Raw genomic sequence first — 26,431 nt, 5'->3', positions numbered from 1 at the left:
CTCCATTTATGAAATGGAATGTTTTCAATCAGTCATATGCGAAAGTACCACGAGATATGTAAGGGGAGAAACCCGTACGCGTGGAAATACAAAATATATGTATCATCTCGCCAGGGAATAATGAATTAGCCTTACTGACCTAGATAAGCGAAAACATGTAACTGAAATCAAAAAATGGCGAATCATACGTATGAAACCTGTTTGGGTGATATATTGTAAATAAACAGTCAAATATTTTGTGTTACAGAAACGTTTACAGTACAAGTTTAATATCATTTCTCTTTTCATAAAGAGTGCAGATTTGATTTTAACTTTCCTTTCTTTCTTTTATTACTTTATTTATTTAGTTCCACATACGTCGGATTAATACCACAGATGGAGGACATCGTTTGCATTTCTTGGAAGTGGATAGCTTTGTACAGTTTACTACAGATGGATTGTGTAAGCCTGATATAATCTAATTAATAGTCAAATATCAAGTATCTTACTTTTCTTAAACATAGCGAAAGATTAGCATTAATGTTTGCTATCACAAATGCTAGTATTAAAATACAACGTTTACATCACACACACGCATCTGTTATGTTTAATTCATAGGCGTACGGGCTCCCATATTTCTAGGGGGGGGGGGGGGGGGGGGAATGGGACAGGCAGTTTTTTGCCAGAATTAAAACAAAAACGCCCTAATGTGAATAACATTTATTCACATTAGTAATACTACCAAACAGCTATATAGGGTTGCAAACGAATCACTACGCATTTTTACATAAATTACAACTAATTTTAAGGGTAGAATGATAAAAATACACGGTAAAAAGATCTTAGGTTAACTAATTTTTCCCGAATATCTCTATAATGTTTGCCCGAGTTTGCTCCCCCACCCCCTGTCTCGGACGCTTATGGTTTAGTTTGTAATAATGCAACTACCAACAGGGGCGACTGAACACATATTACAAAGTAAGTTCAGAGACTAGTTTTAAAATTACAAGAACGTGTTTTTGCTTCGAACAATGCTTTTTTGTATATACCATGCAAATTGTAATGTATAATCATTCATGGGTTTGTTCAACCAGCAATAAGCAATTAGGCTATTATATTTTAAACATTTCATATTCAGTAATCTGTGGCTCAAATACAAGTAGTTATGACTAAAATATAGAGTTCAATCGCCATTTTGTAAAAGAATCGCAGGATATAATTATGTTTATATAATCGTTATTTTTAAACAATATTTATTAACGTTAATACGCCGTGGATTGACTGTTAGTTAATATCAAGGTCTCGCTCTACATTTTACCAAACGTGTCGTTTTCATGTGTTGGTCAATCTGTTACCAAATCTTATTTTGTTCAGCTACTCAGGTATTATAATTATAATTTTTAATAAATAATTATGTTAGAGTTTTAACATTTTGATTGTAAAAGTTCGAACACTGCTCTTTTTCCGAAGTGCACCATAACGTTAATAGTAACTATTAAGGAAGTCGTAAATAAATGTGCCTGATTTGTCAAAGATAATATTCCAATTAGCATTTCATATTTTTTCAGTCCAAGATAATCCAAAAAAATGGGACCTGTCCAAACAGTAAGTATGATCGATTTTCTTTGACGATTACCAAAATATATAGATACAACATATCCTGTATTACATAATCATAAATGTATTTATATATTTTGCTTGTTGTATTATTTACCTCCATTACTAAACAGGTACAAAAACCCACATAATAATTGATATTAAGAAGTACAAATCAAAACATTCTACTGACATGATGGCCCAAGGCACCAAATTTGGACCAGTTGTACTTTAGGATGGCCCATGTTTTTAGAAGGGGCTACCCTATTGTAGAGGTCAAGGTCAAAGTTACACTGTCTAGAAAAGCAGGTTTAAAGTACTTAACTAGACACAAATGTAGTTTAAGGCCATAAAGACTATTTAAGATGTAAATGCAGATTTTTAGACTTCAAGGTGATGATGACTAGCAAAATAGTTTCAAAAAAATCTTCTGAAAACATTATATATGTTTTGTGTTATCTAACACCGATATGCTGAAACCATTTGTTATGTTTACAGAGTGTGCAAATCCCTATTTTGCTAAAACTATCTAAAGTATAATGTAAAACAATCATTCCTAATCCCAGCGCTACGTGTTATGCTCGTTTGTGTAATAATTAAGAAAAATAACAGATTCAAACTCACATATAACTGCTTGACATCATACCCTTTTACCAGGGGCGGGACGTAGCCCAGTGGTAAAGCGTTCGCTTGATGCGCGGTTGGTCTAGGATTGATCCCCGTCAGTGGACCCATTGGGCTATTTCTCATTCCAGCCAGTGCTCCTCAACTGGTATAACAAAGGCCGTGGTATGTACTGTCATGTCTGTGGGATGGTGCATATAAAATATTCCTTGCTGCTAATCGAAAAGAGTAGCTCATAACAGCGGGTGTCCTCTTAATATCTGTGTGGTCCGTACAATACATGTTTACCAACAATCATTGTGAATATTGGTAATCTGATATTAGGAACACCCCACTATTTAGAGCACATTTTAAAAGGCCCACCGATGGTCGCAATAGCGGAGTCTAACTGCACGCACACACACACACACACACACACACACACACACACACACACACACACACACACACACACACACACACACACAATTATCACAATCAAATAATTTGCATGATTTTATAGGATGGTAGCTTCACTCCACATGGGAAAGCTACATTTTCTCACTACCCAAAGTCTACAGCATCTGCATATGGCAATAATAAGTTTAAATTCTTCAGGCAAAATGTGGATGGCTGCTGCTTTTGCAACATTTATATCACAATATCACAGTCTGAAAAGGCACAGGCCAGCAAATGCGATGCAACCGTTTCATTTGTTTTGCTGTTGCCCCAGTGTTCATAGCAGTTCTTGTTAGTAACTCTGTTATATGGACTATTTTGGTGTGGCCTTTTAACAAAAATGATGTCTTTAAATGTAAAATATGGATGTTTTCAGCTCAGTCACCATATTTTATATAGTTTTTGCAGCAGCTGATTCACTACAAAGCTTGGGTCCCAATCATAAATGTTAAAGGGATATGCTCCTCAAACATATATCGTATTTTTGGTCAAAACGTATTGAAATTGTGCTTAAAATATTCATTTATTTACGTCCATTGGGATATTGCTTTTTTTATCTATACAAGTTAAAGCCAGGGTTTTGATGTAAACTTTTGACACTTTCCAGAAGTTTAACAATAATCTGTGTTCATAAAATAACTTTTTAAAATGCACTCCATTGAACTGTCAGTGTTTTATAAGTCATGCAAATGTCTGAGATAAACGTTTGGCATATTGCTTTGGAAAATCCCGGATTATATGTAAGTGTTTATACACTGACAAATAAATTTCATGTGACTATACATATATATATGAAAACATTATTACTTCATGTTATATTTTAACATATTATTTTAAGATATTATAATTTCTTGAAACTCTAAGTTTTAAGAAGAAATGTGTTATCGTATTGTAACAAACAGAACCAAGCCCCTTTATGTATTTATATGTTTTTCTTCTTTCAGCTTTCTGTTTGAAACTGCAAACGATGAAACCATTAATCTGGTTTATTTTCATTCTGAAGACGAAAAGGAACTCCTGATCATCAAAAAGGCTCTAGCAAGTCTGTTTTCTGTCAAAGTTCAAGTATGTGTTACCAAAACTGCAATATCAAAAAAATTAATTTAATAATGATATATGTTTCTATTTGTACGATTGGGCATTTAGTAAATGTCATATGTGCAATGTGTAAGCAATGCACACATGATTATGTGGTTTTTTACTAGCAAGATGGAAAAGCGCATCTTACTTTGAGCAGAAGAATTCCCCAAAAATATTGGTATGCTTACACAAAAGTTACCTTTCTGGATAACAACATTTTGTCAGTCATGCTTTTGCAATAGCCTAAGCTGTATTACAAATGTCCCTTTCTTTTCTTTTTGGAGAGGCAAATACATTATATAATTATTTCTTATTATTTGTAGTCTTCTTTACATGCATATTAATTTTTAAAAATACTAAATTGTGAAAGCCTTTAATGTTACTAAATGCTGAAACTATTGCTTATTTAACAAATTATTGAAATATTTTAAAATTCAGAATTAAGTAATATTGCGGATAATTATTATAGAAACCTGTTTTTGATAAACATTGTCATTTCTACCAACATTTAGAAACATTCGGTGAACACTTTTTTATAAATATAATGTCTTTATTATAATGTTTAGAGCTAATCATCAGTAATGAATATTCATGAAGACCATGACATATTTTAATTATCTTGTTTTGTTGTTTACTTGCAGCTTTCAACTAACAAAGAATGGAAGTATAATACAACTGAAAATGATCATTATGGTAATAATTTCACACACAATCTCATTGTACGTTTGTTTCCGTTTTAATATGTCAAATAGGTCAAAGCCCTCATGTTTACATAAGCAAACGTAAATTAACGTAAATTAACGGAATTCAAATCTAAAACATCGATTCGCATGGCATATATAGCATTTGTTGACACCAAAACAGTTCCATTAGTACAATATGTGACATAACTTGTTATGAAGTGTTTAATTTGACAAGTGAATTCGTACAATTCGATTTATTATGGTGTCCGAATTTTACATACTACTGTAATTGAAACATGCGAGGTGCCACTAATATTATTAGGATCACAATTCAGTGTTTTGCAGAAAAAGGTTAGTCAGAGACGCTTTTATATTCAAAACTAGCAGTATACTTCTCACTCATTTTGTTTCTGATATAATTTAAGAGCGAGCTGTTTTAATACTTGTATCTATTATGGCGTATTATGTTGATGCATATTTTAGTTAAATTGTTGCACGAGGGTTTTTGCGACATGCCACATGTTACTATTGTCGTTTATAGGGTTTGATTTGGTTGTTATCTGTATGTTATACTGAATCGTAAATAAGGCCAATTTATATTTGTAGCTTTATTGAAGCTGAAATGCCACACATTGTTTATTTACAGGAATTTGTTTTACCATAAAACCTTTCTTACATTTTGTTCCCAGGTGAGATGAAGCATGAATACAATGCTGCAAAAACGTCTTCTGGGATGACTTTGAGGAGACACCACTACAGTACAGAGCGAGGACAACAAAGACATGAGAAGGTCTGTATTGTGCAGTTAACTAGTAAGTGAATTAATATGTCAAAATTAACTATTATTGGTATTATTTTAATAGAATCATTATTAATATTATATTACCAACACAATACTGTTAGTATAGCAACCATAAAAATGACGTGTGAATCCAATAAATATGTTTAATATTCAAAGGGCCATGAGCACCAAAACAAGACGTAAGCATCAAAATTGCAAATGTGTACAAACATGTTTTAATGATGCTATATATATTTTTTTTATCAACCAATAAGGTTCTACATTATGACCACCGAGGAACCCTTCTTACCGCAACAGCACATGACAGTGTCATACTCAAAGAAGAACAGCCATATTACAAAGAAAGGTGATTGCAACAAAGCATCATGATACATAGTGTTCATACTGAATGGCTATTTAAATACGTCATTCAGGGCTGTATATGATGTACTTAGCATTATTTGTCTGAAAGCTTCTGTCTCTACAAAATTATAATGTTCAATACATTTTATGCAAAGAGGAGAAGGCATAAAATGCATATACATATAACACTAAGTAGGAATTAGAAAATATATAAATATTTTTTGTACACACTAATGCAGTAAATACACATTCAGTTGTGTAGTATGAAGGTACATATTAAAACGTATGCCAGTGTCACATTTAGTAGTGAATATACTTGGATTATCTGTATACATGTAAGCCAGTAAATAAATTAAGCCATAAATGACAAAACTATATAATGTCTTTTTGTATGTTTTATAGACAACCAGAGCCTGGCGAATTTGTTCACAGAATCGATACATCCGGAGGTAATGCAACTAGTTTTGTAGTAGGAACGATTAAAACAATAAGAAAGACAGTAGTGCTGATAAATATAGCATCTGCATTTCAAATTTAAATACGTTAATTAATATTAAATCAAATCAGTTTAAGACTTCTTGTGAGAAGTCCAAATATGCATTTATTTCATAACACTGTTAAAATGTTAAAATTATCTTCATGACATATATAAAGTCTAACTTTATGAGAACGTACTTTATGATGTACATCGAATTTATAGCTTCACCTCGGCACATTTAAGACAACATGCAATACCTTATATGTTTTTGAAAATATTTTCGTTTATTTTAAAACATTTGTAAGCTGCTTTGCACTTGATTATGTTTGGTAACCCTGTCAGTAAGTGTGTCTGCCAGTTTATTATACTTGATACCATAAGCACGGGTATATTTCAAAATAATTTTGGTACTGGATGGGATTTGAAACCTTACTATCGTGTTCCTTCTAAATCATGCAAATTAATATATCCTTGTATGAGGCAGAAATACCTGCATTAATATCATGAATAACAAATTCCTTAATAATTCTGACTTAAACACTGTTTAAATAGTTTTTGGTTTCGGACATTGATACACAACAGTGTTGCCAACTTACCTAACTCTATGCTGTATAATATCAAACGTATTTGAGGCAACTTTGATTAACCACTGTTTATTTAATAATGAAGGAACAGGTATGAATTATGATAATTGAGAAATACTAAAAACGTTCCGTTAAATGTCGGGTTTTTTGTTGTAGTGTTGACCACATTTGAAGTATGCCCATATTGGTCTTGATATATTGTGTTTAGTCGATTATATAAATGACATATTTTATTGTTGTTTTTTTGTTCTTGTTGTTACAGATTTCCCTGCCATACACATGTCTGCACAAGTCCATGTAAAATTGGAAGGCAAGAAGTAAGTTGTATCAAAATTCCACTGAGTAGCCACTTTAATTGTGATTTGATATAAAAGCTTTTATTCGAAAATTCAACTATGTATTTTGTTTCAGATACCACAGAAACCCATTAGAAACATTTGATGGCCTCACACCTGGGACACTGCAAACTGAAGAGGTAATGTTAAAATTATTTTATTGAACGTAATAGTACGAAACTATCAAGTATTCTACTAGAATTATTTTGGTAATATGCATTGTTATTGCAAAAGCATCTCATAGAATAAGGATTAACCTATGCTAGTTTTTAAGTGATACATATGCAGGATTTATAGATTAAATAGTAATTTGTATATATTGACTGTGTATTGCATTTACGTTCAATATTCAAGCTTCAGATATATTATTATAATGTGTTTGTTAATATAAATATGAAGTAAAAAAACCGAAGGTTACACATTACAAATGAACGTGGTTGGTGGCCTCGGTACCATATATTAATCATTAGCAATTACCTTTCCAGATTATTTGAAATGGCAACAAACTTCTTGTCTCTATAGGTAGTACCAAACCAAAATTGAAGTTCGGGGTATAAAAACAAATAGTTTCATCTGTGCAAAACATCTATGCAATCATATTTTATCTAGTACCACTGTGTCAAGTAGCAGTGTGCGAAACTAAAGGTGTTGTATAAAATCTGATTATATCGAACATGAGCTGTAAAAGGTACTATTTTATGCAGTCAATACTTTAAGGTAGGGGTTGTAGTACTGATATTTATGGGTTGTATTATGGTTGATATGTCGCATATAGTGCTTTTAAACAAACGTTAACATGGTCGCCTATGGGATTGTATTTGGTATATAGTACAACATACACATATACACCTAAAACTTACAAACACTAAATTTACACAGCTATAGCTCGTGACAAAACAAACGACTTTGTTTGGCATTGTTTCTGAAGATTTCAAAATAGCTGCATATCAAGAAAAAGGTAATTGATTATACATATCCGTTATGTGCTAGACAATAAAGTCTAAGTGGACACACATTCTTACATTCAACAGACTTCAGTTTATGTTTACTGAATTACAATTTAAACCTTGTACATTGGAATATATTAAATATTTAGTATATCCTCTATGACGCCAGCTACTTGATATTCATAGTTTGCTAGTAGGATATCACGTATGGTTAACTAACCATTTCAAAATAATATATTCCACGTTAACAACGCATACTTTCAGTTTACATTAACTTTTTTTCCAACAGACGAAAGAAATTAAACGGATGAGTGAAGTAAATGCTGATATACAGAACAACACGGAGTGTATCCGTAACATCTCTGATGCCAGTACGTTATAAATTCATTGTTTAGAAATAGCTGGTAAAACATTTTATTCTACTTTATTTCATAATACCAAATATGCATTTCCCGAATACACGTGTTTCGATTTTGTAAAAAAAAACCACCCAACTATATATCTTCAAGTGTGCGGAATTTTAAATACAGCATGTTGTTTGAATCAGTATGGGACTAAAGCCCCAGTTACATATACACGATTTTTTCCCCGAATGGCCACAAATAGTCCCGATCCTCTCATGTCACGGTTGCTCCCGAATTATAGAGAAAATCGAGATGAATCGGCTTCACTCACGACCTCTCTACGACTACTCACGACTGCTAGAAGTTAATACTAACATTGTACTATGTTCTTGAAGCCGATTCATTACGAATTGCTGCGACGTAGTACGCCTCCACTACGGTACCTTTATGAGTGTATGGGAACCGAAGAAGAAGAAAGGAAGGAGAACCTCTAGGAAGAGGCCGCGTGCATCAGGGGCAGCATAGGGGGACCAAAACCGGCAGATCAACTGCCGGCGGCGGTCCCTTCTGCGTTATTCTCAACTCTTCTAAGTTCTGCCCACCTCAAACTGATCCCTCCCACCTGCCCCCGGAACTGGTCACTGGTGAAGTCAGATACTAAGTCCGGAGTGGGCGTGCCTGAACCTTCAAAAATATAGTTAGCCTAGGACTTGTATTACTACCGGACTTAAATTCCTTCTACAGCAGTGACAGAAATACTAGTCCGTCATATTTATAGACGTCCGTGTGTTATATTCCACGGTGTGCATGAGTTGTCTGAACGGCATTCTTTAAAATTTACCGGCCTCGGTGGCGTCGTGGCAGGCCATCGGTCTACAGGCTGGTAGGTACTGGGTTTGGATCCCAGTCGAGGCATGGGATTTTTAATCCAGATACCGACTCCAAACCTTGAGTGAGTGCTCCGCAAGGCTCAATGGGTAGGTGTAAACCACTTGCACCGACCAGTGATCCATAACTGGTTCAACAAAGGCCATGGTTTGTGCTATCCTGCCTGTGGGAAGCGCAAATAAAAGATCCCTTGCTGCCAATCGGAAGAGTAGCCCATGTAATGGCGACAGCGGGTTTCCTTTCAAACTCTGTGTGGTCCTGAACCATATGTCTGACGCCATATAACCGTAAATAAAATGTGTTGAGTGCGTCGTTAAATAAAACACTTCTTTCTTTTTTTTTTTTTTTAAATTTGGAATCTGGCAGGCTTCTCTCGTAGTGTTGTGGATAATTGTATGTTTCAAATTCAGATTGTTGTTGGTTCAAATCTTTATGTCGCACATATTTTGTTCTTTAAAATCAATTAATGTTTTTAAAGCAATAGGCTCGTCCATTTAACACGTGAGCGCATGTTTGTAACCGTGTTACATTTTCATTTCAAGTACGTGCATCTTGCTTCTGTCGAACGTATATGAAACACATAATGTATGCAAACATGTTCGTGCATTCAATATGTCGGACGACCATAAAAACGCAACAAGCCGAATATTTCAAAGATATTTCTATATTTACAAAGTAGAGAATATGAAAAAGGAAAAAGTCATTCGAAGAAGCGTGCCATTCGACGAAATGCAAAGGACAACTTCAAAGTAAGTTAATATAAGTTATCGTTTTTAACAATTTTATGTTTTCACACCATCTTATACTTCGTCTACAATGTATAATTTTTAATATTTTGTCCGTCGGACGTCCATTGCTCGGAATTCTAGCCTGCGGGACATGTGTTCCTGAGAGATTAAGTCTGATGGACTTTTATTCCTAGTACTCTTAGTCTGTGGGACCTTTATTCCTAGTACTCTTAGTCCATGGGACTTTTATTCCTAGTACACTTAGTCCGTGGGACCTTTATTCCTAGTACTCTTAGTCCATGGGACTTTTATTCCTAGTACTCTTAGTCCGTGATACCTTTATTCCTAGTACTCCTTATCCGCTTGTATTTCATTCCTGAAACTTCTAGACTTTCACCCCTAGCCATATGTGCACTTTGTTTGATAATGCCATTAACATGCTTTAAAGTACAAATGCCATTTATGATATAATCTAAAATACATCACCTAAGATATGTTGGTGTTTTTTAAAGATATTAGTGCTTATTGTCAGGTTGATAAAACAATATTGTTTTTTAAAGTAAAAACACAAACGACCATCGACATCCTTCCTAATAGTGGCTCAACGTCCGATACGCAGGGAAACTGGCGAAAAGTTCTCATGACACTCGATGCTATTGATAAAGCTCTGAATGCCATGCATTCGAGCCCATTGGGTATGTACTTGCAGTAAGTTATTGTCAAGTTCACACACACGAACACACACACACACACACACACACACACACACATATATATATATATATATATATATATATATATATATATATATACACACACACACACACACACACACACCCCCACACACACACACTTCTTTATGCCGTTTTAAAGTGTTAAAATGTACGTTTATTTGAATGTAAATAATAATTTACATATGCTTGCTTTGTTTGGAACCCACTTGCCGATGTGGTTGTTTTTCATTGGTGAGGTTTCGTTAAACATTCATTCAATCATCCATTCATTACAATACATTACGTCATAAGTAAAACAAAAAAAGAAAGAAAAGATTTTAGTTTTTAGGTGAACACTTTGGTCGCGATAAGACTTTGGACAAACTATAGAAACGCTATTGGTGGCCAAATTTAGTGTCGGATGTAAAGCAATATCTTTAGACCTGCGAGAGATGTCAGAGGGTTAATAGAAAGGCCAACAAAGTCGCCGCACCGTTACAGCCTATTTCAGTTACAAAGCCACACGCCTGGCGATCAGTAAGTTATATAACAAATGTTCATAATTTGTTTGGAATTTGTCGATGTATAAAATTAATTTTATACTAAATGTGTGACTTTTATACTAAATGTGTGACTGCTATACATCTATAAATTTTCAAAAATCTATAAACAATTGTTAGGACACTTGAAAATATTAATAATAATGTTGTCCTTATAGGACCCATCTTCCAAAATGAAGTTGTTTTCTGATATTTATCGAAGGATAACATTTTTTTTTTTTTCAGCGACGTCTAATCCAAATAATTATATTTCATTAACAGTGTTTGAGTCACAATTAGCATAACTGTCATATTATGATTGTTTGATGCAAATATTTTTTAAACCTAATTTGAGTTTATGTGTGGCCCAATTTTTAATGGAGCTATTTTTATGGTAAACTAATTTTTACATTATTTTGTACAATTGTTAATATTTATAATTAACAACATTAAAACAATCATTTGTATTTCTCACGTTAAAATGAACACGCACACACGCACATGCACACACATAGATATTTATATAATTTTTTGTACTTACGCCTAAGTTTAGTTTCATATAATTTTTTAAACAATTTCACATTGAATATGGGAAATTGTCATGATTTGTACATGTCATGTTTATAGCACGTAATTCATGTTCATAATTTCATTTGTAGTTTCGGTTTCCCCCACACGCTCATTAGCGACCAGGGTCGTGAATGTAACAATAATGTGGTTGATGGTATTACGGATGCGCTGAACATTATTCATCGTCGAATCACAGCCTACCACCCGCAATGCAATGTACTGACAGGTAGATCTCTATATTATAACATATTAGTGTCAACGCATGCAACGCTACAATCGAAACTGAACCTATATAATTTAACATGATAATAAATGGTTACAGCCCCTCAATAAATGTTTACAAGTTGCTACTTCCTGGACATCAAAGTTTATATATTATACATTTTGTATGCAGCATTACTACTGACGACATCTTAATGTATGTTTTCCCTAAGGCAAGGCTCCTATTATTTTTATTTCAGAGAGGTTCAATCAAACGTTGGAGAACATGCTGTTAAAGTTCGACGAGGATGCGGAATGGGATACAAGCTGTCTTTGGCTACAACACATCAAAGCATGCAAGCATTAAGTTTTCCCCCTTTTTCCTTATATACGAAAGGTGAGCTCTTCAAAGATACACCCAATGGTAATGGTAATGAGATAACTTTAAATCGGTTCTTAAGTAAATGCAGTTATTTTTTGGAATTGAACCTCCTCAATCCATTAGGTTTTTGCTGTTCCAACCAGTGCCTCACGACTGGTATACCAAAGGCCGGGGTATGTACTGTCCTGTATATGGGAAATGCATATAACCGATTCCTTGCTGTTGTTTTGGTAGGAGTAACCCATGGAGTGGAAAGAAGGCAGTCACAAACATCAAGGAAATACAACACCGACAGAAAAGAAATTACGACCAAAGACGTGTTTGTCAACAGGTTTCAAAGCGTTTATAACAAACTGAGAAATGACTATTTGATTAAATATAGGTAGATAAACTATAAATTGTGTGTCATCGTTCGTGGGTGTATTGAAAAATATAAATTAACACTATAGTGGTTTTAAAAAAAGATAAAACGTAACGAATATTATTTATGTTATTAAATCTTGAAACAACTAGTAAAGAGATAATATTACATATTTATTTGACAGGACATGTTAATTGGAAAACCCGAATTAAATTATGTTTAAATACACATATGTAACGGATAATGTTTATGGGTCTACATTAACAGGTTATAATTGCACGTGAGTATCAACAAAGCTCTTGTCATACATGTCTAAAATATGTATATTTTTTCAGGACTTGTATTTCGGTACTAAAGTTTAAAAAAACCAACACCCTGCGGCGACAGGGTCACAAAGGAGTCAAAGATGAGAGGCCTTGGCTAGTGTCATACATAATTCGAGGGTTAACAAAAAGTGGAACCTATCTGTTGTCGGCTATGGATGGACTGGCGCTGAAAAGCGGTATTAATGGTGTGAATTTGAAAGAATGGCAGGAGGCACCAGCTGATAAAATGGTCAAATTCACTGATTAAATTTAATAATTAAAAAAATTAACTGTTTTTAGTTTTGTTTTCATTGCATTATATTTTCGATGTAAGCCATCGGACTTGTATTTGGGTTGTCCAGGAATGCAAGTCCGACTCGGACTAGAAATCCTGGCAGTCAGACCAGTATTCCCAAGGAATGTACGTCCTAGGACTTGCGTTCCTAGTTATGTTAATCCTAGGACATGCATTCCTTTCACACCGGCAGTTTGAACATGACAAAAATGTCGGGTGCCTATCCAGACGTTCCAAGAATACTCAAAAATAATTATGACGCCGCTAGGGTCTCACTATGTATATCCAAGAATAACCCCGATTTTTCAAGTCGTGGCGATTCGGGGTAAAAAACGTGTATATGTGACTGGGGCTTAACATAATTCGTTAAATAGTGTTTCTAGCGTAGGTTCTTCATGCAACGTACATGTACCAGTTTGGACAACTGTTAATAATTATGGAATTAGAGCCCTCACAAAACATGTCACAGTTAGAACTATTTACTATAATAACTACACTATTAAATTTGTTTTAGGCTGGACAGATTTTGTTAAGTACTTTTATACATTGTTTTAACCAGTGTGTCCTTTTTAATGCAGCTAATGTAAAGCGCTTGTCATGTGTCCAAAATCTGCGACTGATACTTCAAAGCCTGCACGAGGCAGACTACCACAATCACGTGGAGTTCATTCTCAATCGAACCTGTGATTCTCAAGACATCAAGTGTCTCAATATACGACTGGTTTACATTGACTTGGTAGCTCGAGCTGGTGACGTGACGTCTCAGGAGATCATTCTGAAGGACGTGTTGGACATTCCAGAACCGGTGGAAGATGAACTAAGACGGGTGTTTATACACTGTATTGTCATCATGCGACCCACAGAGGTAAGCATGTGAACTGCTTTGAATTGAAGTGTGATTATACATTGCGACTGGTTTGGGATTCCTTTAATAATATTTACCACCTTTAATTGGTTATATTTCATGTTAATTTTGCTAAAGTACTTTTTCAAAAAAACAAACCTGTTTTATCTAGAAAGGACATCATTTGATATAATGAAGTGTTTGTTCCAACTAATAATCATGGTTTGACTATTTGCACGACCACTAACGTCTTTGCGTACTTTTCATTAAACACTTTTAACATTTAATCTCACAGCAGTGACTATAATTAAGCAAAGCAACCAATACTGTACTTCTTATACAGAGCAAACAAACCTGTTTTATCTGGAAAGGACATAATTTGATATAATGACGTGTTTGTTCCAACTAATAATCATGGTTTGACTATTTGCACGACCACTAACGTCTTTGCGTACTTTTCTTTTAACACTTTTAACATTTAATCTCACAGCAGTGACTATAATTAAGCAAAGCAACCAATATTGTACTTCTTATACAGAGCAATTATCTTTTTGATGGATACAATCATGTTATCAGGACCGATGATATTGTGTGCCCTGAAACATTAAAAGACAAAACTAACACTGTTTGACAAAGCATAAACTTTACACTTCATGGGTTGGATTTTACATACTTGAGAATGAATATATTCATGGCTTAGTTTTTATTTCTTACTAATGTGACCACAATGTCTTGTGTTTTGTTACTATAATAAAATATTATCTTAAGCATTTAATAATAATGTCAAACTATTTTTATTTCAGAATTTCATTGAAGCGATTGAACGGTTTTGTATGGGTGTAAATAATGTGTTGCATGGTATGGCTTTTCGTTACGTTTTTTTCTTAAATGTATTTAAATTGAGAATTTGTTTTATTTATTTCATCAGTTAAACTTTACTTTAACATTACATGTAACTGACAGTTAATAATTATATATAATGCTAATGATTGTTTTCTAAAGCATTTTGCTTTCTTATTTGCTTGTTTCTTTAGTGTGTATTGCATGTATCGATGTGTTTGACACTAAACGATCAAAGTTTAAAAAATTATAGTAACGTGTCATTAAACATATTAGGCTGATTTCATATGTCCGAGTTTCGTAACACAGAGTTATATGAAAACCTACCCTGTGCTTATGTCCCTTTCCAGATCTGCGAGTAACCCATTCAGAAAGCGTGGTTTTGTAAGCTCGGGTAAAGCACACAGTTGTGAAATGCACCATGGGTTTAGGTCTTGGTCAAGTTTTTCAGGGTTTTACCTAAACCAGTGTTAACCGTAGTGTTTGCTATAACCCAGTGTTACGAAACCCAGACATATGAAATCGGCCCAATGTGTCAGACATGTTCGATTGAAACATATTTTATTGGTTTTTAAAGAACAAATGGATTAGGCACAAGTTACACAACTTACTAGACCTTCTCCAAAATACATACATATTACGATAGTAATATATTTTTTATTAGTAATCAGAAATGTTAGCCCCAATTCCTGAAGATTCGTAATCTCACTGGTAGTTACTGTTGAGGAGACAAATGCCCATGCAGCTAGGCAAATCTCAGCAGTCCGCTACAAATAATGTCCTGGGGCCTAATTCACTAAACTCTCGCAACTTTGTGATCTCGCAGTGCAATGCTAAAAGACTTGCAAAGAGGATGCTTTCTTGTCTAGCAGAGCTTAAGAGACCCTTGTGAATTATGCCCCTGGTGATTAATTAGAATACACTCTTCACTGGCAAAAGATGGATAGATATTGGAATATATTATTCTTATACGTATTGGACGATAATGATTTTACTTCATGTATAAACAATTGGGCGTGTAATGGAACGTGGAATGTATCAGAATAAAGACGGTATTAATAAAAAGTAAGTACTGATAGTATTAAAATGCCCAAATAACACACCCGCTGACTCCAAATAATATATTTGGCAAGAAACCTGTCCTTATTACAACACCTACAAGGTAATATTTTGTCATAAATGTCTGGTATCTTGTGAATATCTAAAAATCTCAAAAGGACTCCCAGGCTAAAATTAATTGGTAGACCTAAAAGGAACATCATTTAAAAATTCTTTTCTGTAAACTTGACACACAAAAATACAGGTTGACAGATGTGTTTAAATATGTTGGAGAGATGGCTTTTATTTTATGAACGACATCTAATAGAGCAGACATTTACGAAGCTAGAATTAACTAGTACAGTTAAGAAATGTTATTATAGTATTAAAATTAAATGTATTTATTTAGTTAAACAAATCCCCATTAGCAGTATTTGATGAGATTACCACCCTCCCAATTTATAAAACGACAAAAAACAACAACAAACTAACAAACATGCACCTACAATATATGAGAAACTGATTATGATCGGTATCAACACGTGTTCAGGGAAGGTTTATGAACATATCTCTGGAGCTACTTGAATGCTGGACATCTAAATTCCATCTTGACACACTGCAAGTTAAGGATATTAAAACATGCCCTTCTCTGTAGTTGATTGTTTGTCATTGTGCGACTTTCCATATTCACCGACAGCTGATAGTCAAGGGCTTTTGTTGGTCATACAAACTAATTAAATAAAGGTATTTAGAGAGAGAGAGAGAGAGAGAGAGAGAGAGAGAGAGAGAGAGAGAGAGAGAGAGAGAGAGAGAGAGAGAGAGAGAGAGAGAGAGAGAGAGAACGATATGGAGAGAATATACGAGAGGGGGTGTTAGAGAGAGAGAAGGGGCAAGAAGGAATAATTGTATCATAGATAAAGGTTTACTAAGTTCTGTATAAATATAATAAAATGTGTATATTAATGGGATCCGAACCTGAAAATTGACATAACGTTTGACAGCTAGTGATTTTATCCTCATGAATAACAGGGACATCCTCCTTCACATCCATGGGTAAATTGAAGACCTTCTGAAACAATGTGTTCCCATACTTTGATAGGGTAAGATATATTGTTTCTGGTCTCTACCCATGCCTCACTTCAACCATATGCACTGAATTGCCACAAGTTACTAACTTCTTCCACTATACAGACTTTGACTGCTCTAGCAAAAATAGGTGGATAAAATATATTTACTGGAATTTGTCCGCGCGCACACGTGTGTGTGTTTGTGTGTGTGTGTGTGTGTGTGTGTGTGTGTACGTGTTTGCTTATTAGAATCACAGGGACTTGTAGCGATATCTATTTCTGTACAATTTATAGTTCAATAACCATTTGAAGCAGGCAGTTACTCACCTTCAAGGTACGAGTATATGGGATTATTACAACAGCAAGACGACTACGACGACGACGACCACCACCACCACCACCACCACCACCACTACCACTACTACTAGTTCTATGAATAATACTACACCTGTTGTTGCTACTGCGTTTGCTACTGCTACTACTACGAATGATTAAAGACGAGAGTAATGACACGATGAGCTATAACTATTGTTTTATACTTAAACAATTTACAGCTTTCAATTCCACATCACACAATATCTGCTATTTTTTAAATATGCTAAGGATGCCTTCTTGATTGCCATGACAAGACTATTCCGAATAGTTTTAATTCAGTATCCCACCAAACCTATAAAACAATGTGTACTTAAACATATTTGCCATATTTTCTTTGTCGCTATAGGCATCATCTCCGTTGCTAAGGGAGGAAGGACCTGACTGTTGGTAAACATGAATGGTAGTACTAAACCAAATAACGTCTGGCTAGGTCAAAGTTGGAGGTGCACCCAACTTTTGATAGAGAAGTTAACACCAGAAGTCCTGTGCTTGGTGATAAATGCGATTGTGATGGTTGTAAAAAAACCTATAGTTTTAGTTGGGGAAAAAAATGTGTGCAATTTTATTTCATCTAATACCACTATGTCAAGTAGCTTTGTGATTGAAACATGTATGGAATACCTGTAAAACAAAGTGCTCAAATTTTGTGTGGAACTATGTCGATTGATATGCTGCAGATAAAGAGTTTTATGTTACTATTGTCGTCTATGGGATTTGATTTGGTAGTATACACACTATAGTACATATTCAGTGCATAATAAAACATATTATGTTTGTCATAATAATTGATTAATTACAGTCACTAGACCATGCAAATTCACAATTACCTTAACATTGACAATAATCACTGTACATGGCTCTGAATGAAGTTTGAATGAAAGTTAGCTCTGAGGAAAAGTTGGTTTTAGCCTATAATTCATACTGTAAAAATTATAATAATTTAATTTTACGTGGTATTTGACTTGCCATATACAACTGCTCTTAAATATGGTAATATATCTAGGCAACCTAAAATAACGTGTGCCAATACTGGGTTAATGTCTTTAATTTCCATTAACATAGTTAATTGTTCAAATATTTAAAACTTCCAACTACAGTAGGCTATAAATAAAATATAGTCAGGAAAATTGGTGGCTGCCAATGGGTTTGATGGCCCATTATGAAATTCAGCATGGCCGATGGGTTTGAAATTTCAGCACCTGACAACTTGAAGACACCAACACCCAGCATACAGGATGTTCTCCCAGGACATTAACTTATTACTTCATAGAGGTGGAGTCATGTTGATTTTTCCTCCCTCAGACACTGTATTGTTTTAATAGTGATATTTCTTTGATGTGCCCGTTAAGGTCTACATAGTCTAGGGGTCAATCAAGTATGTTTCAATGGAATTCTTTAAACAGAAGTTGAGGTATTCTGGATATCCATGTTGTCTCTACATATATAGATGAGCACAACCATCCAACTGATAGTAAACATATTCAGCAGTATTATTTAAAAACCTTTAAAAAAATAAATTACACATTGCATTTGTACAAAACTGTAAAAATATATATGCTTTATGACATGTATTAAGGTTACACTGTAGAAACAACAGTTTCAGTGGAGTTGTCAGTTTATGCCAGAATACACAAGATCCTGGTTGTCATAAAAAACACACATAGTGGGAAACGTTTTGAAATTGTATGTTATCAGTATAGATAGTACTAAACCAAATAATTTCTGGTTAGGTCAAAGTTCCAGGTGCACCCAACTTTTGATAGAGAGGTTAACACCACAAGTCCTGTGATTGGTGATAAACGTGAGTGTGTTGGTTGTAAGAAAAAAAAAACATGTCAGCAAAAACAAATTACAATTGTATTTCATTTAGTACCACTGTGTAAAGTAGCCTTGTGCTTGAAATATGTACGGGGGACCTATAAAAGGTACCGAGAGATATTTTGTGCAGAACTAGTGTAGTAGTCGTAGACTCTACCCGTTATCTCTGAAATGAGCATCTTGACCGCCCATTGTTTTCTGAATCACTTAAAGCGTGAGGGGTGGTAGTATTTATATCCGTGGTGTTTATGTCGATTGATACGGTGCAGGTAGGAGTTTTATCCACACATATTACTATTGTCGGCTTTGGGACTTTATTTGGTACTATATACCCTATAAGGCCCGATTTGTATATATTGTATTATTATGTTGCTATTAACGTTAAGTTGGTTTGCTATAAAATTAATAATCATGGTTTAAAAAAACACACACTAAAAGTAATGCAATTTTGTATTTGGCATTTGCAAACACATACGACACTATACAAGTTGCTGTAGAAGACATTATCCGAGAAATTTGAAAATGGCATATATATGTTCTAATATTACATACCTTTTAGATTCTGAATGTTGAACATATAACAGTCTAATATAATTGACTTACTATATTTTCTTAGCTTGTTCGAACTTCTGTCTTATGTAGGTTCTATGGACCTGTCTTTGAACCAGAAAAGGGCCTGACTTGCATTGGGTTCACTAGCTAAAAACATAGCAACTAAAGACTTGAAGAGGGCAGAACACATTGTAGAAAAGATCGAAACCTGGCTTCAGAAACACAAGGAAGGTACCGGTATTCCATATTATAATCTATATGATTTAGGTATCCAGTGATACTGTAAATTAATTTGTATTTGCATTATAAAATGTTTCAACTTCTTTTTCTTGATCATCTAACATTATCTGTTATTTCATAAAATGTGCACACAGATGTATTTAGTTTTTGTAATACTTATACGCTGATACTGTTATACAGGGTAAGATTGTAGCATTTTGTCTTACATAGAGTACTGTAATGAAGGAATGTGACATTATACACTGATTCCCAGGATCAATACGTTTAAAGCTAAGATTCCAATTTTCCACCCATGTTTTCAGCATGCAGATTGTCTGTGGCTAGAGTTAGTCTGCGCTGGGGTATCTTTGTATCAGCCTTTTGACATCCAACAATCGTGGTATTTGGGAATTATGTCCGGCTCGTTCGAACTGATAGCTACTAGGACCAACTACAAAGAGGACATCTGTTTCTGCTAGGGTTACAGCAAACGTACCACACTAACTGAATGACTGACATTTGTTGACGGCTAATTTGATTAAACCGAATGGGTTAGCACGCATTTCTTACTAGCAGGTGCTAGATCCTGTACCCAAACAAGGACTTAGGGTTTGTCTTCGTGCATTTAGAACACCTGTAGAGAGCTTGTATGTTGATGCACATGAACGTCGTTTGGTTGCTAGGCGTGCAAAGCTTTCTCTGCAGTATGCTACCAAGACTACCAAAACATCCTATACATGATGTGTTGTTTGATAACAAATATATGAAGTTGTTTGATGCAAGGCCGAATGCTATTCGTACATTTGGTCTTCGCATTAAGCGTTTGTTGTCGATTTCCAACATTGATTTAACTGACACTTTGGAAACTCCTTCATATTTTGTTTTACCACCTTGGTATATTACACCACCTAACATTATGCTTGATTTTGCGCATCTGAAGAAATATCATGTTCGTGGAAAATCAATCCAGGTACAGTGATTTAATTCCTATTTATACAGATGGATCACGGGATGAGAATTCTGTCTTGTGCTACTGTTTTTCCATCAAACACAATAATTTCTATTCAGTTGCCGTCTCGGCATCAGTCTTTAGTGCTGAAGTTTGAGCAGTCATTAAAGCCTTAGAAGAAATCTAGGATTCGATTGCATCCAAATTTATTATTTTTACCGACTCACTTTCGTGTCTCTAAACTTTACGCAAAATGAACTGAACCATCCCTTAATTGGGATGGTGATACGAAAGTGTGTCTTTTTATCCATTGCCAAAAAACATATTGTATTTTCTTGGGCCAGCCATGTGGGCATCAGGGATTTTAAAAAAGCAAATTTAGCTGCCAAGTCTGCTTTAGATTTGCCTAATGCCAGGGTTGGTGTGCCTTATACTGATAAAAAAATATATCAACCAATTTATCTTTTTCACTTGCCAAAATGCGAAAAAGCTTCATGCTATCAAGCCAGTCTGGAGAGTGGCAGTCCTCCTATGGGCAGTGCAGGTAGGATGAAATGAAAAAAAGAGAAAAGAAATGTTTTATTTAACGACGCACTCAACACATTTTATTTACGGTTATATGGCGTCAGACATATGGTTAAGGACAAATTTTGAGAGGAAACCCGCTGTCGCCACTACATGGGCTACTCTTTCCGATTAGCAGCAAGGGATCTTTTATTTGCGCTTCCCACAGGCAGGATAGCACAAACCATGGCCTTTGTTGAACCAGTTATGGATCACTGGTCGGTGCAAGTGGTTTACACCTACCCACTGAGCCTTGCGGAGTACTAGGATGAAATGTTCGCAACGATCATACATACTTGTCCTATTCATTTATCTTGAAGAAGGATCCTAGACCTCAGTGTGACCAAAGTGACTGTCAGTGCACTGTGAATGTACGCCACATTTTGATGGAGTGTAAGCATCTAAAAGAAACTAGAAAAGATATATTTGGTCAAAGAAATGTGATGGAATCCTTTCGATTCCATCCAGAAGTTTTATTACAAGTTTTACTAAATTTTAATTATTATTTTTTTGCACAGTTCTTTACACTGTTTTAATTTTACTGTTGAACCTTTATATTGATGGTTATCATCACATTATTTGTGCATTTATCATAGTTTGACGTATTTTTCGTGCTGTGGTTTCGTTAAACATCTATTCTATTCTATTTGATTAAACCTCACTATAGATGTAAAGAGATCCACAGCTAGACAAATGGAATCTTAATTTTACATGTCTTCATATGTAGTAAACAACTCCATCCGTGTCAAGCGATCTGTTCCACTTACCGAGCTAAATACTGAAGAAGAGGAATATATTCTGGGAAGATCTACCTTGATACACAGTTTGGGAAATGCTGCTCTAAAACGATCTTTGCCTCACATCATATCTCACACCCATCCCAACCCAGTTCATTATTCATGGAAACGGGCAGCAGTAACAGCACTGAGACACTACACATGTACAGAGGTAATTTATGAAAATAATGAAACCATGGATTATAAGAGATGTAATGCTGGAAAAATGCATGTCTATTATAACTAAGCGCATGAAGAGTTCAGATGCAAAATCCATTTTAGTAATTTTTTGGCAAAATAGTTCCTTTTTGTTATGCTTTCTATGTAAAACATATCAATGGACGATCTTAAGTTGAAATACGTAAAATAAACAAAGGTCGACAATTAAAATAAAAAATAGTATGAAAATCAGAACATAAGCCATGAACTAGTTAATGATAGTAGAGGTACTTTTTTTTTTTATATAAAAAATGGCGTTTGTCGATTTTTGCGTCTGAACTCTTCTTATGTATATACAATATTTGGTTTCATTGAATAATGTCTAGATATCCCAGTAGGCAAACATGCTTTCGTTGTAACCATATCTGAACATATGTGTTTTGTTTTTCTTTTGTTTTCTCGCATGACTATAGTGTTGTTGTTTGTGGGCAAGCTTGTTTCACTAGCTGATATTCTTTTGTAAATAGAGTGAAATGTGTGTTCTATTTCTGCGTATAGTTATATTTCGTCATATACTAATCGTTGTCCAGCCGGTTTTTTATCACTGTTCTTTTGCTAAAGTTGGAAGTTTTGCCGTTGCCGTCTTTGATTATGCAGTATAAATAATTGTGCTTTAATCTGTTTTATGATAGGTGATTTCCAATGCTGTCGTTGCATTTGGGGCTAATTTACCTTTTTCCTAGTCGAAATGACTGCATTCAGAGTAAGTATTCATAGCTATTTGCAAAACTAAGACAGTATGTGTGATGACTATTACATGAACAGCACAACAGACGCAGCCTTTGTCAAATGCCAGGAGAAAGTGGACACATGTTCCAACTGCAGTGGAATGTATTCATCATGTAACCAACAATTACACTGTGTGAGCCCGGTCGCTAGTAAAAAAATATCTAACACTACGATCGTACAAAAAAAAAATGCTTTCACATAATAACAAATAATTGGTCATAAGTAATCGTGGCCCACACTAGAATTAAGATACCTACCGATGTAATTTTATTCAAGTAAGTTATAAAGTAATTTTAAATGTGTAAGTTAATTATTTTATTCCTAAAATATCATATAAATTAGATTGCGGCTCAAAATTAAATGTTACATTAATTATATGCGAAAATATGTGGATAAAGCTGAAAAGCATTGCCTATTTAAGTTCATGTTGAATTAGTGTGTAAATGATGATGGTGATGAAGATGATGATGGCGATGATGATGGTGTGAGTGATAATGATGAAAACTTAAATTAAGACATCAGATTAAGACATTATTGTTACTGTTTGTGTCATGATAAAGTGACCAATTAATGGTTAAAACACAATTTTATATAGTACAATAAAGTATCATACCTTACATGAAAGGTTTTCTTATTCAATAAGTGCATGGGCAAATTACAATGTTGACATAACTAGTCCTAACGGCAATAAAAAGAGAAATCTCAAGTGCATACGATGAAATTTCTCTGAATGTATTACTTTTATAGAGTGCTCTGGCTTTATTTGAGAGTGCCATATATGAGAGAGACAAGTCTATTCGTAAGATGGCTTTAGAACAGTACAGAAAACATCCCAAGAGCAAGGAATTTACAAGAGCACACGGGGACGTCATTTTGAGGTTAGGATGACTTTCTTAAGTTGGCAAGTGATATTATTTGCCCCTACCCCTCTCCCCCTTCTTCGAAAAATCTGCCAGAAGCTGTAAGTTGTCAGACACATTTCGTTTATCAAAGTAATCTTACGAATGACACAGCGAGCAAGTCATATTTACCCTTGTAAACTATGTTTTTATGACAAATATTTCGACAAAAAATCGGCACTTTGTTCATTATTAAGCACAATAATCAAAGGTGCATGAACTCTAAATCATGTGGTGAATGTTTTCGTATATCTGAGCTTGAAACAAATTCTTAAAAGGATATTCCCTCAATCAATGTGTAACAGGATCTAGTTTATAACGCATTACACAATGTAAAACGTCAGGAACTGCACTCATTATATAAACATTATTTAACACTATACAGCTTATTTTAGGTAGCAGAGCCGTTTTTGATAATTGAAATTATATATTATTTGGAGTTTATGCTTTACATTATTCATTCCCACATATCAGAAGTCTTTCTGGTTACCTTGGTGTAATAAAAAAAAAAATCATATTTAAAAACCCCCAACTCTGAGAGGTAACGGTTATTAAAACAATCTCTAATCTATGTTAATGCTAGCCCCCCCCCCCCCCCACCCCCATTCTAACGTCACATACTCCTATTTTACTATATTGTGACACTATCCAAATGTCTTACAGGTTTGTAGATTAACCAAACTTAGTGTTATTTTTTACATGTTGAAACTAGGTTCTGTGACTTTAAAGTCTAACCATCAATTTTATTTTGTTCTTCAGTCAAACATACAACTACCCAAGTTTGGTACGGTACAAACGGAGTTTACTAGACAAAGTCTTATTGAATTTCGATCTGCGGATCCCAAGAGTGGAATGGAATAAAGTCATTGGATCTGAAGCTATAGGAGCTAGTTTTGGCGTCAAATTCGACAACCGGCTGCGAGCGTTCTTTCGTAAGATTACAATTAGCATTAACATATTGTTTGTTAAATTTACATATACAAATTCTGGGTTAGAAGAAGGTAGGTTTGAACACTTTTATAGAGATACATTTTTTATTTATGTTTAATAGTGCATGCTTGTTAAATGTTTTTGTAGCTGAAATACAATTTTAGGAATATAAACTGGCTTTTATGATATAAATATTAGTGTCTAGATAAAATATAGGAATATTCCAGTTAAGAACGTCGAACCCAGACCCATATGCCCTAAATATATTATGAACATGTGCAACCTGCATACTTATTTATATTAATATTAGTTCTAAATGATAACTGTTGTTTTTTCTTTTGGTACATACTTTAATTCCATTTAGATAATATTTTGTATTTCAAAGGTCATGGTGTGTCTAATTGGATTGTGTATATTAAAATGTATACAAAATACACCATTTTGCTATCCAAAGTCCTATATACCTGGTAGGAGGGTAGCTGCCACTTGAACCCCAATTTGAGGCTCAATCTGCAGGCCTACTTGAGGTACTCGAAATCGTTTGGTACAATTATTATATACCACTGTGTATCAGTCGGCACTCTGTTTAGTAAGGCCCATAAATTGGACCCTAATGTTGACACGATATACAAGCCAACTCATCATTTAATGCAGCTTTCTTAACCAATGAAACCATAAGGATTTATTTGATTTTTATTGCAATCAAATACAAATACCATTTTACCGACAATTTCAACATTAATGAAAAAGTAATAAAGTGAACGGGATCCATTACTGATTCATAATATTGGTTTTATATTGGTAATATTGATTCCAGTTATTGATTGTGATTATGATTACAAGAGAGCATGTTTTCAATGCAAATACAATATAGCTGGCATTGTTTGTAATAAATAAACAAAAGAATACTGGAGTGGTCTTTAATTAGTCCCCAGAGGGGACTATAGGTTTCATTTCCGTCTTTTTGTCTGTCTATCCGTCTGTCTCACCGTCTGTCTCACATATAATTTCCCAGAGGTTTTATTTACACAATACCTCGAAATTTTAAGCTGAAATGTTATGTATGGCTTTATCGTGTTATATTGCAGATCAAGATTGACTATCGTGGCGATTTACCATTTTTCACAGAGTTATGGCCCTTGAAGTTAGGAGATATAAAAATAGTGTTCCGGATTTTTGCAATGCCTGAAGATATCAATATTAAATTTTGTATATGGCGATTTACCCATTTTATACAGAGTTATGGACCTTTAATTTAGCAGACACGAACATGTGTTGGGCCCTGTAGGGGACAGGTATTGCTTTAGCAGTAATCCCAGAATGCTTGTTGAGATTATCAATGTTGGTTGACCTTTTTCAGTGCTGTGTGTTTGTTCATATTATGTTGATCGCTATTTA

General features: G+C 34.5%; 2 protein-coding genes across 2 annotated transcripts; both read left to right on the top strand.

Moving 5' to 3' along the window:
* Window positions 1-917: 917 nt before the first annotated feature.
* On the top strand, window positions 918-26,132 carry LOC121368685. The gene is made up of 14 exons (XM_041493424.1): window positions 918-957; window positions 1,548-1,584; window positions 3,582-3,702; window positions 4,359-4,410; window positions 5,090-5,190; window positions 5,457-5,548; window positions 5,947-5,993; window positions 6,869-6,923; window positions 7,018-7,081; window positions 8,178-8,259; window positions 13,793-14,079; window positions 23,952-24,082; window positions 24,863-25,035; window positions 26,122-26,132. The coding sequence occupies exons 1-14, from the start codon at window positions 918-920 to the stop codon at window positions 26,130-26,132; spliced, it is 1,293 nt and encodes a 430-aa protein (XP_041349358.1).
* Window positions 12,269-13,205, top strand: LOC121368158. The gene is made up of 2 exons (XM_041492768.1): window positions 12,269-12,635; window positions 12,950-13,205. Exons 1-2 carry the CDS (start codon window positions 12,445-12,447, stop codon window positions 13,185-13,187), a joined length of 429 nt encoding a protein of 142 aa, XP_041348702.1. The 5' UTR covers window positions 12,269-12,444; the 3' UTR covers window positions 13,188-13,205.
* Window positions 26,133-26,431: the final 299 nt, after the last annotated feature.

The sequence above is a fragment of the Gigantopelta aegis genome, chromosome 3 (assembly GCF_016097555.1).
Source record: "Gigantopelta aegis isolate Gae_Host chromosome 3, Gae_host_genome, whole genome shotgun sequence".
Classification (NCBI taxonomy): domain Eukaryota; kingdom Metazoa; phylum Mollusca; class Gastropoda; order Neomphalida; family Peltospiridae; genus Gigantopelta; species Gigantopelta aegis.
The sequence above is the reverse complement of the archived record's forward strand: the minus strand, read 5'-3'. Positions and strand labels throughout refer to the sequence as shown.

What these genes read in the sequence shown, in the direction of transcription:
- LOC121368158 (XM_041492768.1), top strand. Translation starts at nt 12,445, where the DNA reads ATGGGAAATGCATATAACCGATTCCTTGCTGTTGTTTTGGTAGGAGTA. An exon ending in GACTATTTGATTAAATATAG is followed by an intron (nt 12,636 to 12,949) that starts GTAGATAAACTA and finishes ATATTTTTTCAG; the next exon opens with GACTTGTATTTCGGTACTAA.
- LOC121368685 (XM_041493424.1), top strand. Translation starts at nt 918, where the DNA reads ATGCAACTACCAACAGGGGCGACTGAACACATATTACAAA. An exon ending in GGACACTGCAAACTGAAGAG is followed by an intron (nt 7,082 to 8,177) that starts GTAATGTTAAAA and finishes TTTTTCCAACAG; the next exon opens with ACGAAAGAAATTAAACGGAT. An exon ending in TCATCATGCGACCCACAGAG is followed by an intron (nt 14,080 to 23,951) that starts GTAAGCATGTGA and finishes TTACTTTTATAG; the next exon opens with AGTGCTCTGGCTTTATTTGA.